Source organism: Manacus candei, unplaced genomic scaffold (assembly GCF_025592945.1).
Source record: "Manacus candei isolate 608988 ecotype Guabito, Panama unplaced genomic scaffold, ASM2559294v1 h1tg000011l, whole genome shotgun sequence".
NCBI lineage: Eukaryota > Metazoa > Chordata > Aves > Passeriformes > Pipridae > Manacus > Manacus candei.
Genome location: NW_026138059.1, coordinates 24,860,534 through 24,876,866, shown reverse-complemented (window position 1 = coordinate 24,876,866; position 16,333 = coordinate 24,860,534). Strand labels below are relative to the sequence as shown.

General features: G+C 39.3%; 1 protein-coding gene across 1 annotated transcript in view; it reads left to right on the top strand.

Moving 5' to 3' along the window:
* Window positions 1-16,333, top strand: part of SNAP91 (synaptosome associated protein 91) — a 68,863-nt gene extending 52,530 nt beyond the window's left edge. The window contains exons 23-30 of the mRNA XM_051777999.1: window positions 4,166-4,303; window positions 5,590-5,739; window positions 6,900-6,930; window positions 8,119-8,230; window positions 11,139-11,222; window positions 11,293-11,397; window positions 13,538-13,638; window positions 14,904-16,333. Of these exons, the coding sequence (XP_051633959.1) occupies window positions 4,166-4,303; window positions 5,590-5,739; window positions 6,900-6,930; window positions 8,119-8,230; window positions 11,139-11,222; window positions 11,293-11,397; window positions 13,538-13,630 (713 nt within the window). The 3' untranslated portion in view covers window positions 13,631-13,638; window positions 14,904-16,333. The remainder of the gene's footprint in view (window positions 1-4,165; window positions 4,304-5,589; window positions 5,740-6,899; window positions 6,931-8,118; window positions 8,231-11,138; window positions 11,223-11,292; window positions 11,398-13,537; window positions 13,639-14,903) is intronic.

The window sequence follows — 16,333 nt, the reverse complement described above, 5'->3', positions numbered from 1 at the left end:
AATAGTGCAAGACTAAAAGCTATGGAATTATGCTATTATCATGCAGATTTTCAGCAGATGCTGGCGAATACTCTCTTCTGTAGCTGGAGAAACAGACACTTTATGGGGCTTTGCAAAAGCTTACAGAACTTTCTAAACAGAATCTTAATTATGGATATTGGATCATACCCTTCTGCCAGACTCCTTGTTCTCACTCAGGAAATGGAAAGACAGGCTCTTGAAATGTGATTTAGAATTGCAGTAGTGAATGCCTTTGTCATCCCTGGATCTTGTCAGCCTGCTTCTGGGTCTGATTTTTTTGGAGATTAGTACTTTTCTGCAGATAGTTGAATGTATGGAGCTCTGCCTTGGGACAGGTGATGATCTAGGACATAGCTTGTGTCAAGAATCAAAGGACAGCCCAGCATCAGTGATGCTTCAGCAGATATCTGCTACAGACCACCTGATCAAGAAGAGGCAGTAGAGGAAGCATTTTTTAAACAGTTGAAGAAAGCATCACTATCACAAGCTTTGGCACTCAGGCAACTTGCATCACCATAGGATGTGCTGAAAGGGAGATAGGGAATACAGCTGGGCATGGGTAATCCAGGGGACTTCTGGAATGTACTGGAGAATCTCTTAGTGTGGGTGATCAACATGTGCCAGAGTGAGTTCAGTGGAGAACAACACATATGTTGACTTGTGCACATGACATATAAGGAGAGGCTCAGAACTGGGCTGATTCAGCCTTGAGAAGGCAAAAGGGAAGCCTTTTAGGTGTCTAAACTCTTGGGAGTATACAGAAAAGACTAACCATGTTCTTCTTGGAGGTGCACAAAGACAGTAAAAAAGGCAGAGTGTGTGGGGAAGCTCGGGTTGAATACTCTAACGTGTGGTCTGATATGACAACAGGCCATGCAGAGGAGGAATAAAATCTCTTGGAGGTACCAAGGCAAATATCTGTGCAACCTGATTTGATTAGACTTCCTTTGAGCGGGCTGCTGGACTGGCTGACCTCCGGAGGTCTCTTCCAACCTAAATTATCCCATGACAAACCTGTTTCAAGAATAGACCATGGAGAGATGAGGGCAGATCTCTGATCCCAGTGTGTTTGTCCACATTCAGTGTTAGCATCTGCAAGCATGTGTCTTGCTGTAGACTGGGGTTTGGGTGATAAAGGCTTCTTCGTTTCATTGCACTGAAATAGGCCTAATAAACACAGGGAAGCTCACACAGACTGTTGAAATGCTCTTTGGACTGCAGAAACCAAACCACTGTGCTTTTCCTGTTCCTGCTTCCCTGGCTCCAGCCAGTGCCCTTGGTCAGTGGCATCAGTGGCATATGAAGGGACCAGTATAGGTTACCATCTGAGTATTTTCAGTCATTACCTGCAATCTGGGAAGCTTCAGCTGAAGGATGTAATTTATGAGGTGTTTCTAATCAGGTTGTATTCTCCTGGACCTGTAGTGCTTAGTCAGGTTTGTTGTCCTCTCCCAGCTGTGTCTGGGACCAGTGTATCTGTTCATACAGGCCAGGCGTTCCACAACTAAAGCCTGTCTGCTGGAGGTACAGCAAGTTGCTCGCCTGGTGCCCAGGACCCAGTGATGGCACACTGCTCTCATTTGCCCGCCCAGGGTTTTGATTTGAATACAGTTACCTAATGCTCACCTGCTTCTCTTCTAAAATATGATGTGGAAATGCTTGCATCCAGTGTGTGCATATATAAATTTCTCTCATTCTTTCAACATTTGTTAAGCGTTTGGTATTTAGTCTTTTTTCTCTAAGAAAGCAAAATTTTCAGAGAGAGCGTCTGAGGGCTCACAGTAGTATTTGATATAATTGAGGCTCACAATTTGAGCATGAGTTCTTTATGTTGAGCTGTGGCCTGTAACATCTTTAAATGTCTGGCAGATGTTTGATTTCACAGCTGGGAAATGTACTGTTGTCAGTGTTTTTAAGTGTCATGGTCTGGCCTGCAACTAAGGCTCCACACAGCCACTTGGTCACTTTACTCCGGTGTGATGGGGGAGAGAATTGGAATAGTAAGTGAGAAGACTTGTGGTTTGAGATACAGACAGTTTAATAGATAAAGCTGCATGTGCAAACAAAGCAAAACAAGGAATTCATTCCCCACTTCTCATGGGCAGGCAGATGTTCAGCCATCTCCTGGAAAGCAGGGCTCCATCATGCGTGATGGTTACTTTGAGAGGACAAACTACTTTTTCCCAGAGCTTTATATGCTGAGCATGATGCCATATGGTATGGAATGTCCCTGTCACTTGGGGTCAGCTATCCCAGCTGTGTCTCCTCACAACTTATTGCACATCCCCAACCTTCTCGTTGGCGGTGTGGGGTGAGGAGCAGAAAAGGCCTTCGTGCTGTGCAAGCCCTGCTCAGCAATAATGAAAACATCCCTGTATTATCAGTACTGTTTTCAGCAAAAAATCCAAAACATAGTCCTATGCAAGCTAACATGGAAAAAATTAACTTTCTAACAGTCAAGACCAACACAGTAAGATATCTGCATACTGTACTGTGATTGATATATCCTGTGACCATGGAAAGCAGTTTGTGTAAAAGAGTGTTTAGAAAATCTTCAGAATTTTCTTTATTTTCCAATTTTAAAAAACTGACATCCCTGTTGAACTGATAACTAAAGAAAACTGGAGAAAGCTGAGGAAGAAAGGAATCAGTTGACTGCTTACATAACAGTAGTGCAAACCACTCAGTAAAAGGCAAGTAGTGATAAGGGTTCAGCATAAATAGATGATCTCTTCCAAATTGGTAAGTTGTATGGGCACTTATTTTCAACAATCCACATGAAAAGAACTGTATTTACTTTGGAAGAAAATGAAATTTAAAATATTGGACAACATTCTCTAAAGGAGAAATTTCAAATGAGTAAATATTCAAGCTTTTGTCCAAAGGCAGCAATGATTAGTTGGACAGATAAGGATAGTAGACTGTAAGGCAGGAAGTTTCATGAAAAGAAACTAAAGGCAGTGGTTAAACACTGGCTCATCGCTGTCTTGTGGGGCAAAACACTTTCTGTACAGTCTGCTGGTTGTCCAAGTGCTCTTCCTGCTGTATTTGCATAGTCCTGGTTGGAGCTTAGATCTGATCCTTTCTATGCAAGGGTAGCTGGAAAATCCAAGGCTAAGAGACTGAAGATACAGTGTAGAGGTCTCATCAATCACTTCAAGAAGAGATTGACTAGAGAAATGGCTGGTAGACTAAAGAGAATTGAGAAAGTGTCATATTTCTTCTCATTTTGATGGAGTCTTTGCATATTTAATCAGTTTCCAGAGTCTGTAGATACAAGTCTTCTTCAATTGCAAGGGAAATCAAATTAAATAGAGGGCAAGGGAGGGATTTTAAGGATAGTCAAGCATTGGAGTGCATTTCTTGTAGGCTAGAGAATCATACAATGGTTTGGTATGGAAGGGACCTTAAAGATCATGTAGTTTCAACCCTCCTGCCATGGGCTGGGACACCTGCTACTAGACCATGTTGCTCAAAGCCCTATCTAGCCTGACCCTGAACACTGCCAGGGATGATGCTCCATGAATAGGGTATATTTATATAAACATCAGGTTTATAACCTTACATTAACCTTAATCATGGAGATTCTCCACCTTAGAAGCAGTTCAGTTGTGCATGCTGTTGATCCTGCTTTGACATGGGGGCAGGGGGACAGCTTGAAGACATCTTGACCAGGAAAACCAAAATATTTTAAGATGCTGAGAAGGGCTAAACTCGACTAGTAAAACCCTACCTTCTGAACTGAGATTCCAAAGTAGTTGATGGGTGATCTATATGCTTTTCTCAAGTTAGTCCTCTGCTTCTTTTTTTTTCTGAGCTGTTTGTTGCATTCTGCCTGTGAGATTACTTGCGTAGAACAATAGCGCATAGAGCTGGAAGAATTGCGTTCTCTCTGCTGCTGGTCTGCCTCTGCAGAAAACTAAGTATAGAACATCAAAGTTTTTATTGGTGACTCTTAGTAAGTCTTTACATTTCCATGGTCATACCTGGCATACCAAGGATGCTTGTGGAGTACTGAGTTATTTACAATGGTCTAGTAAGAATTATCTGTATCATTCTGCCCTCTATAGATTGAGCTTTCGTTAAACACAGCCTAATAAGACTGACTCTAATGTCCACACCTCTCTTATGTAACTTTTTAAAGGCTTTGGAGGCTCTTTTATTGCACCCTCTCCATCACCATCCCCAGTCACTCCGGCTCAAACCAGCTTACTACAACCTAACTTCGATGCAGCTTTTGGGACAACAGCTCCAACAACTGGCGGTTCGTTTGATGCATCAGGTGAGCCACAGGGTTTCTTCTTGTGAATTTTCTAACGTGTTTTAGTTAATGTGTTAATGTGTTTAGATGAGTTAATGATACCATATGTAGGATCTGAGTACAAGCAAAATCAGTGAACTCTCTCTCTCTACTGGAAGAACCTCAGGGCAGTGTTTAGGCTGGTGTGTGCCCAAGGGCTCTCTGTACCCATTTTTTATACTACCATGTCAGTAAAATCAAACTAGTGTGAACATCATCCTTGCATGTGCTTAACAGCATGAATTAGGAATTATGCAAGGAAAACACTATTCTGTAAGTAACTTATATAGGCAAGTCATCTTGCTGCCGCTGCTGCAGGTGTTCTTGAGCTTGCATGGCACCTGAGGGTACACACAACAGAGTGGCATAGCGTTCTTTGCCTGATTATAAGCCTAAACTTTTATCACTGCTGTCATTTTGTTTGCATCTCTTCCGTTCTATATTTTTCATGCTGGGTCCTTGCTACAAACTTAAAATTGGTGAGTCCTGCAACTGTATAAGAAAAAAAGGTGGAAGTAGTACTGCTGCTTGGGTATTTGGTTGCTTGCCAGTGCACATGCTACCCTTTCCTGTTGACTTAACATTAGCATGTACCTCAAATACAGATCAGAAGATAGAACTCAGGCATGAGATATACCAAGCAGTTTGACTTCAAGGAATCTAAAAAATGAACTTCTGAGTTAGATGACTGGACTAAGGAGGGTAGCACTGTCAGTGTGGATGGTTCTGGTTCCTTCTGATCTCATGTTAGTAGGTTTTCCCAATTCCCTGCTGCTTGCAAGTGAATAGTAACAACTTTAGACTTCCAATCCTGTTGCTGTGAGATGTCAAGGTATAAGACTGCCTTTGCCACAGTAATTCTGACTGGTGTTTGCTGCAAGATGTTCATTTTAAAAGCATTTAAATGAATATCTCCTGACATAATATGTGTGCATTTGACATCTCTCCAAGAATGGTTGTTGGAAAAATAGTTTAGTGTGGAAGTGGTGCTGTATCTATGTAGATTGAATGCTCCAATTAAAGTCCTTTTAGGCATGTCTTCTCATATTAGTTTTCATTGGTATAGATTTTTCAGGATTACTGTACATTCAGTGTCTAGTAAAATGACATGCATGCCCTTGTTGGCATTATTTTTAATGTCAAATGGTGTTTTGGTAAGACCTGTGATGTGGTTGTCTGTGCTATATTTGTTGGAGCAACAACAAAGTGGCAGGCAGTGCTTTTCTTACCACAGCTGCTCTTCTAACCAACTTTCTTTTCACTTTCAGTTTTTGATGGTTTAGGTGATCTTCTTATGCCAACTATGGTTCCTTCTGGTCAACCTGTAGCACCTACAGCAACAGCAACAGTCCCTGCTTCAGCAGCAAGCAAAGGCCTTGGAAGTGATCTTGATTCGTCTCTTGCAAACTTAGTAGGCAGTAAGTGACAAATTTTGGTTTTAAGTGCTGTGGCATGCAGCTGTGTTACTTTTCCATTGAGTCAAATACCTGTATATTTTAGCTTGCTTCAGTATCCTTCTGTTTTGCTGGAGAAACTGGGGAAGCTATTCACAGGAATAAGGCCTGATCCAGGTAGCTGGTAGTCTGGGTTTGTGACTTGTCCTTCTTTGTGCCCAGGATCTGAGTCAAATAATGGCATCTGTTTGGTAGGTATGATTTGTAATGTGTGACTGTCTCAGGTACATTCCAGGGAGACATCAGACTCCTAAGTGGATGTGCTCCTGGGTAATAGATGGAAAAGTGAAAATTGTCCAACGTATCTGATAGCATCGTGGAATTTAAGCAGCAAAGCTGGTGGACACAAATAGTTGGCTTCATGCTTAATGAAAGAAAGAGGAACAGGGGAGTGATGAGTGTACCAGCACTCAAGAACACCACAGCAAAGATATAACTGATCTTATGATACATACACGTCCATTAGATGTGGGGGAAAACTGCTATGCTTAGAAGTTAGCAGAACTCTTAATCCCTTGAAACATCTTCTGCAAGTCATTTGGTATATCCAAGTTTGGGGAGAAAGTCAAACTGAGCAATCTCTGACTTACAGGACTTGTACTGGTCATATGACAAAAGTGTTCTTTAAAATTTAGTCTAAAACTTCTTCCAAAGGATAATTAAGGAAACTACTTGGGATTTCCATGTGTGATAGAGCAGATAAAAGAGTGCAAAACTTATAGGTAATGTTCAGATTTATGTGTATTTGAAAAGCAACTTTTTATTTCCATTTGTATAATGAGGAACAGAAACTAGTGTTGTCATTCATGGTAAATAGTTTGGTGCTCTTAAATAAGTTAGCATTTTGTAGACCTAAATATATTGTTACTTTGATTTGCTTATGAAGCAAAAATGCCTTCTCCAAGTGTAAGACATGTACAGGATTTCTCAAATGTTTGTCCTGAAGAATGGGTGGATGTGGCCAGTCCTCTCAGTCCTCTGATGCTGCCTAAATGAAGATAGCCAAAACTTTTTTTACTCTTTTTAAGCCCATGTGCAATGAAATGTAAGCTGTTACTTGGACATTCTTTAATTTACTAAACATGTGACTTCTTTTTTTATTTCCTTTTTTGTTTCAATTTCAGATCTTGGAATTTCTGGTACTACTTCAAAAAAGTAAGTTCAACTTTGTTTAAAATAAAAGGAAGTTTTCAAATCTACTGTATAGCCTTACATCTATTTCAGTGTTTATTAAGACACAATGAATTGGTTATGTTCCCCTGCTTCCCAATCAGTTCAGAAAAATTCTGGAGAAAGTATTCTATTTGATACAGATTCAGTGAGTAATTAAGGTTAAATGTTCCTGACATAGCTTTTAAACTTGCTGTCTTTAATCTGAGTCTGAGAAATATTTTTTTTCCTGTAAATTACTGTCTTCATATTGAATGGCTGATTTCCAAACAGTTTATAGTGAACAAATTGTCCAGATAATAAATTGTATAGCTCCTCTCAGTAATCTAGGCTAAGATATAATTTGTTATATTTTTACAGATGCTGGATGTAGTTATTGTGTAGGCATTAAAATACTTACAAAATAGAAAAGAAGTTCATTCCATGCAGTGAAAAGCTTCTTTTTGCAAAAAGAAATATGTATAACATTGCATTTATTTTTTTAATATATCATCTTAGTCTAGCTGCTTAATCCTGAGTCTTCCTCTGTATGCAAGACTTCACAGTGTTTTGTGCCTCTGTGGAGATGACAGGAGGGATATGTATAAACACATCAAGAGGTTTATCCCCAAAAACATAACTTCCTTCAATCTACTTTGTTCAAATTATGTATTTTATTCTGGATAAAGCAGTCTCTAAGAAAACCTGGTTTTGCAACAGCCCTTTTGTTCTATGAATGATTTGTTTCTCTTGTATCTGTCAACTTTTTTCAGAACTGAATGCTTTCCTCCTTCAGCTGTCTGAGCAAGATTTCCAGCAATGAAATCACCTTTCAAAGACATCTAGCAGGCAGCTCTACTGCCTGGCCCCAGTAGAATAGGCAGTAGCAGTCCCTCTTCCTACTTTGCAAGGGTATATGCAATGTTACCTTCAGTCAATACTAAGTAAAACTTCTCTTTAATTCTCACCACAAAGGCCATAACCATGTAACTGACTTCAGTATAGAGTGTACTGATGTCTACTGCTAACAACCCTTGAAACTGAGTGTCACTAAAAGTATATCTTTCTATTAATAACTGCATACACCATAAGCTAATGTAGCTGCACGTCTAATGTTAATGTATGCTGCAATCCGTTTTCATTTTCACTGTGGGAGTATGCAAATAATAGCCTGCCTGTCTCCCTCTCTATTAGGGGAGACCTTCAGTGGAATGCTGGAGAGAAAAAGTTAACAGGAGGAGCCAACTGGCAGCCAAAAGTAGCACCTGCAACATGGTCAACTGGTGGTGTCCCAGGTGCTCCACTGGTAGGTAGTTGATCCATAGGTAACACTGGTATTGAACTATCGATACTTCATGAGATTTTGCAAGCATACATAGGCACTGCTCCAGTCTACTTCAGCTAAAGAAGCTATACAGCTTCTGTATAAATTATATGAATGTTTCAAGACACATTTTTTAAGAACAGATTTACAGCTGGCATAAAGAAATCATTGAGTACACGTAAATGAAAAATACACTAACATGTATCAAGATGTTACTCTACATGTACATTCAAGACCTATGGGCATTTCTAAGTGTGTGATTAGCTGTATAAGTCTTGCCAGCATGAGGCCCAGGTCGATTTCCCAAAAAGAAAATGCTACTGATCCAAAGCTGAAGTACTGGATGGAGGGAAAATAAACAGGTTTTTTTAAAGTTTTCCTGAATGAAGTAGATCAAAATACTACACAGTATTCATACTGATTAGGGGATTGATGTTAGGTTAGAATTGGGTAGCTTATTTAGCAGGGTAAAGCAGTCTGTTGGAAAAGTTAAGATTACCCATGACCCTGTAAAAGATTCAGAAGGCACTAACTTTGAGAGAAGAGGATCGAGTGAAGCTAAATGTCTAGATTTTGGCACAAGAACAACTTGATCATGAGTAAGCTACAAGAGTAATATGAAGAGGTGTCATACCTGATCTCGTCAAAAGTCTCACAAGGCATATATCAGCCTCCATTTGAAAAAAGTTGGCTTAGGAAAGGAAGGAAAGAACTCTGAAGGGGTTTCAGTTTCTTACTGCCACAGCTAGGTGTTAACATGACTCTAAGCATGTTCCTTAACCTTACGGAAGGAACAAGAATTCCTTTACTTCACTGAATGTGTTAGTTGTAACTTCAACTTTTTTTCTTAATAGAAAGGCTGGGCAATACTATACAATGTAAGTGAAATTCATATTTTTTTAATCTCTATTTGTACTTACGTACTAAACATGAAGATACTAACAAAACCTCACCTGCACTACAGTTATTACTGCTGGCTTAAAACTACCTAACACAGCTCCTCTTGGACTCTCTGTCCAGCAGGCAATTCTCAGGCAATGTGTTGATATGGTAGTAGTAATTAACCATTTCTGTGCTGTAAGCTTGAAAATAATGTCTTCAAACAGTCCTTGCTCTACTTGGATGTGAACTATCTAATGAGTTGTACCGCCTGAATTTTCAAACTTCTTTAAGAGCAGCCTGATCTTGTAGCGATTTTACCATCTGATAAGTAACTAGTCTTTCTGGGAAGCTGGGTACTTTTGATAGCATTTCATTTAACATTTATTATATATATTTCTTCAAAATCATACACTTAGGTATTTTTTGAAACCAGAGAAAGCCAGATCATCAGGAAAAATAAATGTGGAGACCAAAATTAAACTTTTCTTTGTGTCACTGTTGAACTACTTAAGTTTTGGTCACTTATTCCCTTCCTTGTGATGTTTCAATTTCTGGATTAAAATCAGCAGAATTTCATAAAAGCCTCTTCCCTGGAGTGACCCTAGTGCTTTGAGGCAAAAGCAGATTCATTTTGTGTGACCATTTTCTTGGCATCTGCCTAACTGAATTTTGAACTACAATGCATTCCTGTGAATAGTCAGATCAGTGCATCTGATGTCATGAACCTGTGTGTTTCTATTTCTTGCTTTTCATACCTGAGTGTCCAGATGTTTGTTTTAGTCTGCGGACTCTGCTAGCACAGTATAGCTGTTAATTGAAATTCTCCCCAGAAAACTTTCAGACTGAAATAGAGGTTCATAAATTCTCAGCCAGAAAATGTAGGGTGTTTGATTAATGAATCTGAGACAGGTTATCTTGACTTGTCTCCAGCTTCCTGAGAAACTGGCATATTTTAGTGTAGAAGCAAGGATCAACCAAGGGCACTAAATGCAGCATTCACAGAAGTGAACTGTTCAGTGAGTAATTCCAGCATATCTCCAAAGACACACTGTCCTTTGAACTGTAAGTGTGCTAGCTGCTCTCCAAGTGTAGTGGGATATAACTGACTCAAGGTAGGAGGTGAGGATGTGGAAGCACAGGCATGACCACACGTGCATCTGTAACAGCTTGAGAGATTGTGCCAATATACTTGGGCCATACAATAGCAGTAATGAAATCCTACTGCCATTTTTAAATCCCTTCCTTGAATGCTTTCTGCCTCTCTTCAGAGTTATTAATAATTTGCATTGTATATATATCTGTGAAAAGTAAATACTGGGATGCTTTCAAGGCCATAAGGAGACTCTGTGCATGGGAAGTTACAGACAAGGGAGTCTGAATTCTAGAGAAAGATAGGCTTTTTTATCCCTTGTGTTATTTGAATGAAAATGATAGCAAGTCAAGCATAGGAATGAAAAGCATAGCAAGATAAACTAAACTGTCCTTAGTAAAGTATGTCATGGTTCTGATTGTGGCTTAAGTGGCTTAACTTACTCTTTAACTTAAAATGAATCTTGGTGTGTAATTGATTTTTTCATTGCAAACTAATTGTAGCAGTTATTTGCCTTAGCTTTACAATCTGCTTAAGCTTTTACTAAAATACAGTGCTGCAATAAGTGCTATAGTGTGTTAGCTGTTGTGAAATTGGAATGCTTTCTTATACAGTGTAGAAGGAAGTGGAAAGTGTGTATTTTCTTGGTCCTATTTTGTGTTATATTCAGTAAATGGACTATTCATGAAGAGAATGAAGTCTGTCACCCTTGCTTTCTTATGAAGAAGCAAGCTGAGCATCAGCATAAGGACTCATTCAGCTCTCTCATTCTTTGAAGCCTTGTGGTTTTGAGGTTACATATGTGCTGCATAACAGTCCTACTTTCCAGAACAGCTTTGAGAATGCTGTACGCTGTGTGGTTTCCAGATGGTTGGTGTTAGAGTCTTGGTTTTTTACTTTTTTTAATCTATTTTTTAGGCAGGAGGTGTGCCTCCAGCAAGTGCTGTTCCTGCTGCAGGAGGTACTCCACCTGTCCCACAGCCAGGAGCAGCATTTGGGATGGTGAGTCTCATCTGTTACACTGCTCTCCTTCCTCCATCCAGAACCCTGCTGACTCCATGTTAATTTACAGCCCCCAGCAGGTGCAGGCATGCCCATGATGCCTCAACAGCCAGTGATGTACGGGCAGCCTATGATGAGGCCCCCCTTTGGAGCTGCCACTGGCCCTGGTGTACAGGTAAGCATTAGTGATTGCTCTCCATTTCTCTAGAAAGTAGCTTGTGTGTATGCATTATCTCACTTTAGCTGTAGATCTGTAAATGAGATGCCTTACAGAAATCAGCTGCCCAACTTGCAGCAGATCACATGAACCAGTTGCCTTGTATGAGACCAATGAAACAGGTTTGAAAAATCTCCAGCAGCTAGCTAAATTCACATTCTGGGAGATGTTTGGGTAAAACTCAAAGTAGAACTGATGGGCGTTCCTATCCTGTTCACAGCCTATCATAATTTACTAGAGCTGTACTCGGCCTCTTTCCTCCCAACCCAACAAGAGACTCCTCAGAAAACCAACCTTCTGTTTATGAACAAGCTAAGATCTCCAGTTCTTCCATGACAGCTGTTTCTCAATAAATACAACTTTATTTGTTTCAGGCTGGTAGCTTGCTAGGTATCTTTCAGTGCAAAACAACTGCATTCAAATATGAATAACCATAGTGTGTGCAACATTGGAGTGCACACTTTTCACAGCAATGCACAGATTTAAATACCATGAAGTTTTTTTTCTAACTTACATTATGGTAAAGGAATGCAAATGAATAATCTTGATCACTGTGCTCTTTTTTAAGTGGGAGATCCATGACTCCTTCAGTTTTTCTTGTTTTTAAACTAAATCTGACTTTGTGACATTCACATATTTCAACATAGAGGGAACAAAAGTTTGACCATCTAAAACTAAAGCAAACATATTTTTAATTCTACACTAATTAAAAATAAGCAGGAAACATTGTGTCACAAGTTACTGGTTGCCAGGGGGATTAAACCCTTCTTTAATATGCTGGAAAAACCTAACAGGGTAATTATTGGTGAAGTAGATTGAGTAGTGGAACCATGCCATCCCTCCTGTTGAAGTGAGTATTAACAGCTGCCTTCCATAGTTTCCTAAGATTTTTTTTTAAACTGGATGCTCATAAATTTGGAAGTGCAGCATCATGTACCCACTGTGATGCAAAGCTTTTAGCTCCTAGCCAGTAGGCGATACAACATTAGCTATAATACCTGTTCCAGGCTATTTTTTCAAAGTAGAGTTTGGTTTATAATAACTCTGAAAAAAAAAAGGACCCATCCAGAGGAGAGGCAGGGAATGACTTCGCTGTAGTATTTTGCTTCTTTGTGAGTCAGAAGTCCATCTTGTCTTTCAAGTAAGGTGGGAGATGGAAGTTGATGCTTCAGCTCTAAAAATCTCACTCGTAACCCTGGAAACCAAGTCACCTCCCTTGTTTTGCAAATATTAAGCAACCAACATGTAGCAAACCACACTTTTTAAGTAGGGAACTACATTCCCAATGAGGCTTGTCAGGGTTTTCCATGTGGAAATGGTAAGATCTTGAAACTGCTCCAAGTAAGAACGTACTTGGTCTTGCTGTTCCTCCCACCTTAAACTGTCTCTGCACTTACCAAGAATAATATTATGGGACATAGACAATTTTTCTAGAAGAGTGGTCATCAAGATGCCAGGGCTACATACAAAATACCTCTTGTGCCCCGAGTTAAGGTAGGGATAGGGAGGAGTGAAGACAGGATAAGAGAATCATTTGATCACCATAGTAAGAAGTGTTGCATGGAACTTGAAAACTGACATTTTCTATGGAATAACTGATGCCTTTTACCTGCCAAAGGAGGAAACTTGTATAATCTAGTCATGTTTTCACTACACTTTGGACTCTTATTTACATTACCAGTGTAGAATAACTTGTACTTAAATGCCAGTTGCTGGAATTTTCAGTCGTGCTCTGTAGCATGTACTCTGCTTACTCTGCACCTTGATGTTAAACATCTAACAATTGCTTATCTTCTGTCTGGATTGGTGATCCTAACATCATTCTGTCTTACAGGCAGAGTGTGATTTGAAGCTGTGCTAATTAGGATCTACAGTGTCTATAGCCTTATCCATTAAACCTACCACACATTGTTAACCCTGTAGTACGGATGGAATCTAAACAACGCTTGAGTAAAGTGGCACCATGCTGAACTTGCAGAAAAATGAGAATTTAGCATGCTTGTCATGTGCTTGTGTGAGAACTGTCTATGTTTATCTAACGCTTGTGTGTTCTTGTCTGCTTTGTTTTTTTCCTGCCTTCCTGGCTGGCATCTGTTAGCTTTCTCCAAGCCCAACTCCTGCTACTCAGAGTCCCAAGAAACCTCCAACAAAGGACCCATTAGCGGATCTTAACATCAAGGATTTCTTGTAAACAATAAGGTATTCTGTGACTGCCTGCTTAAGCATGTCACACTGTGGTACATGTCTGGCACACAGATGTTGTTTAGGCCAGTAGGTTGAATATGACTGATAAAATAGCAGCTGCAGAGATAGATAGAAACATGCACTGATAATGAAAACTAAAATCTCTGTCCACACTCTTAATTTTGGCCTGAAAGCTTGACTTTTAACTACATTTTTGCCAAAAGTGACTGCCAGGAAACATTATCTTCAACTTGTAACTTCCATTTTTACCTTGCTTCTATTAAATCTAAGGATTCAGGTTTGGGTTTTTTCCTAAATTAATACTGAAATATATAGAATTATAACAGGGTACAAATTCTGAGGGGGGAAATGGTGTTGAAGAGGCATATTTCAGTCTTGTAGGTGTTGAAACAGATTTTGTATAACAGGTGTAAAGGTTTCAAAACAGGAAAAACTAACTAACTTCCGTGTTCTGGTCATGAAGGGAAGGTTATTTGCATATTTTAACTGCTGCCAGCTAATGTTTTCCCCTGCCATACAATTTTTCAAGGCATTGCTTTTATGAATGCTAAGGCATGAGGTCCTGAGCAGGGCTGTATAGAACAACGGTGGGGAAGAACAGAGGAGTAAATGTAAAGAGAAAATGGAGGAGAAGCAAAAAAACAGTACTGCAGAATGGAAGGGAAAAAATACCAAAATATTACTGTGGGGGTTTTGGAGAAGGATGTTAAATGTCAAATTGAATTGAACACTTATGCCAATTAAAAAATAATAATGCAGAAGTAAGGCAGGCATTTTATAATTAAGACTAGAATAATTCGCCAGGTGAGTGGAGGACAACCATTATATAACTTTAAAGCCTTCTTCATGAGTCACTTTTCTTTCTTCCTAGAGCTTAATTCTAAACCTCCTCTGCACTGGAGTTGGCAGCAGTGGATGGAATTAGCCTGGTCTTAGCAGGCATCACCCAGTCCCACTTCACCTTTCTTCAAATTCCAGCCACAGGAAGGTGTACATGGCACTTGGTGGAGATGGCCAGGAGTGGGGATGCACCTTCATTCCTGGGACTCACTGCTTCCAACTAGTATTTATAGCAGAGAGATAACTAATATATATAGTAGAGAGATTCATAACTGTCTGTGGGAAGACTCTGCTTCATTAAAAACTGATAGCAAATCCTTGAAGGTGTGAAGAGATGAGCAGATTTGGTGTTCTTTTCTAGCATGTGCTTTACTAACTCCGTACTCCAGTTTTCATCTAATACTTTTCTATATTCACAGCTGCAGTTTTTCTGACTGGATGCTAAAAACGTGAGTTTGGAGTCTACAAATGGATGCTCAGAGTTTCAAAGTGAGCCACCAGTACCAAACCTAGCGCTTACTCAGACTTTCTCTTCCTCCTGAAACGTGTAGCACAGCTGTGAAAGTGAACATTAGGAATGTGTACTACCTTAGCTGTTATCCCTACTCTCTCTTGGAATTTGTGTACTTGGGTTATTTGTGTTTTACAATTTAAACAATGGATGTATGTTTCTGATGCCTTCTAGTGCTTTTCTGAACCTATCCCATGGGGGCAGATTATGCAGCTGTTGTTTGGTGAGCCATTTGGAGCTATGTCTGTGGTTTTTGAAGGTTTCAATGTATATAACTTTTTGAGGACACCTAAAATTTCCCTAGGACTCAATTTCTCCTTTATCTGTTATAAAGCATAGTGTGATAATACCAGATAGTAAAGAAAATACTTAAGAAATTGTGCAGGATACTTTTTTTTCCCCCAGTCACAGGAATCTCAATTGTGGTGAAAAAAATGTTTTATTTTTGTGGCACTGTATATGTTAAGATAATTTAAAGTAATATAAAGGAAAACTTCCATAACAAATACTTTTTCAATGATTTATCAAGAATGAAAAATCATGTCTGAAAAGTACCATATTTATTGCTGTTTTATTTTTAAATCTATTTTAATTATTTGAGGTTTTGCATTTAAAATTGACATACTCATCAGTTCTTGCTAAATGCACTGAAAATAAGTAAAGGGTCAGTTTCTCTCCATGTAGTTGGGAAAAAGCAACCATAGTTGTACTGGCATTAAGGGATTTCAAATACGAGAGCACTTTTTGGTATATCTGTAGTCAAAACATTACAAGTGATGTTACTCATCTCTGTTCAGTTCTTATGTACATCTCTTAATTTAGTGCTTACCTGTGTATGCCTTAGGCTAGTGTTTTCTCCATTGCCCCGAATGCGCTGTGAGTAGCTTTTGTACTATTGGTGATTAGATTTAATTCTGATCCAGAGATCCATGCCCTTTACTGTACATACTGTGTTTCTTTAATTTTTGTTTGTTCTCATACTGTTTCTGCTGATGGCTTGGTGTAAGATCTTGACTCTTCAATGAGGTCACTGTTGATCAGTGTTACAAGTGGCTTGGCAGTTCTCTGTAAAAGCATATTGGGTTGGAAAGATATTCACCTAAAGTCTTTCAAATGAACTATTTAATCAATGTATGGTACCATTAAAAGTGGTTGTATCTGAATTTGCTGTGGGGATAACACTGTAATGGGAAAGTTCTATAAAAAGCTGATTTCAAAATGGCTTTTCTTTGTATTTCAGTTAAAAAAAAAATCCCAAACAGGAAAAAAAAAAGAAAACAAAAAACCCCAGTGCATGTGTGCCCTCTGAGATGCAATAAACACCTTGATCAAAGTAAA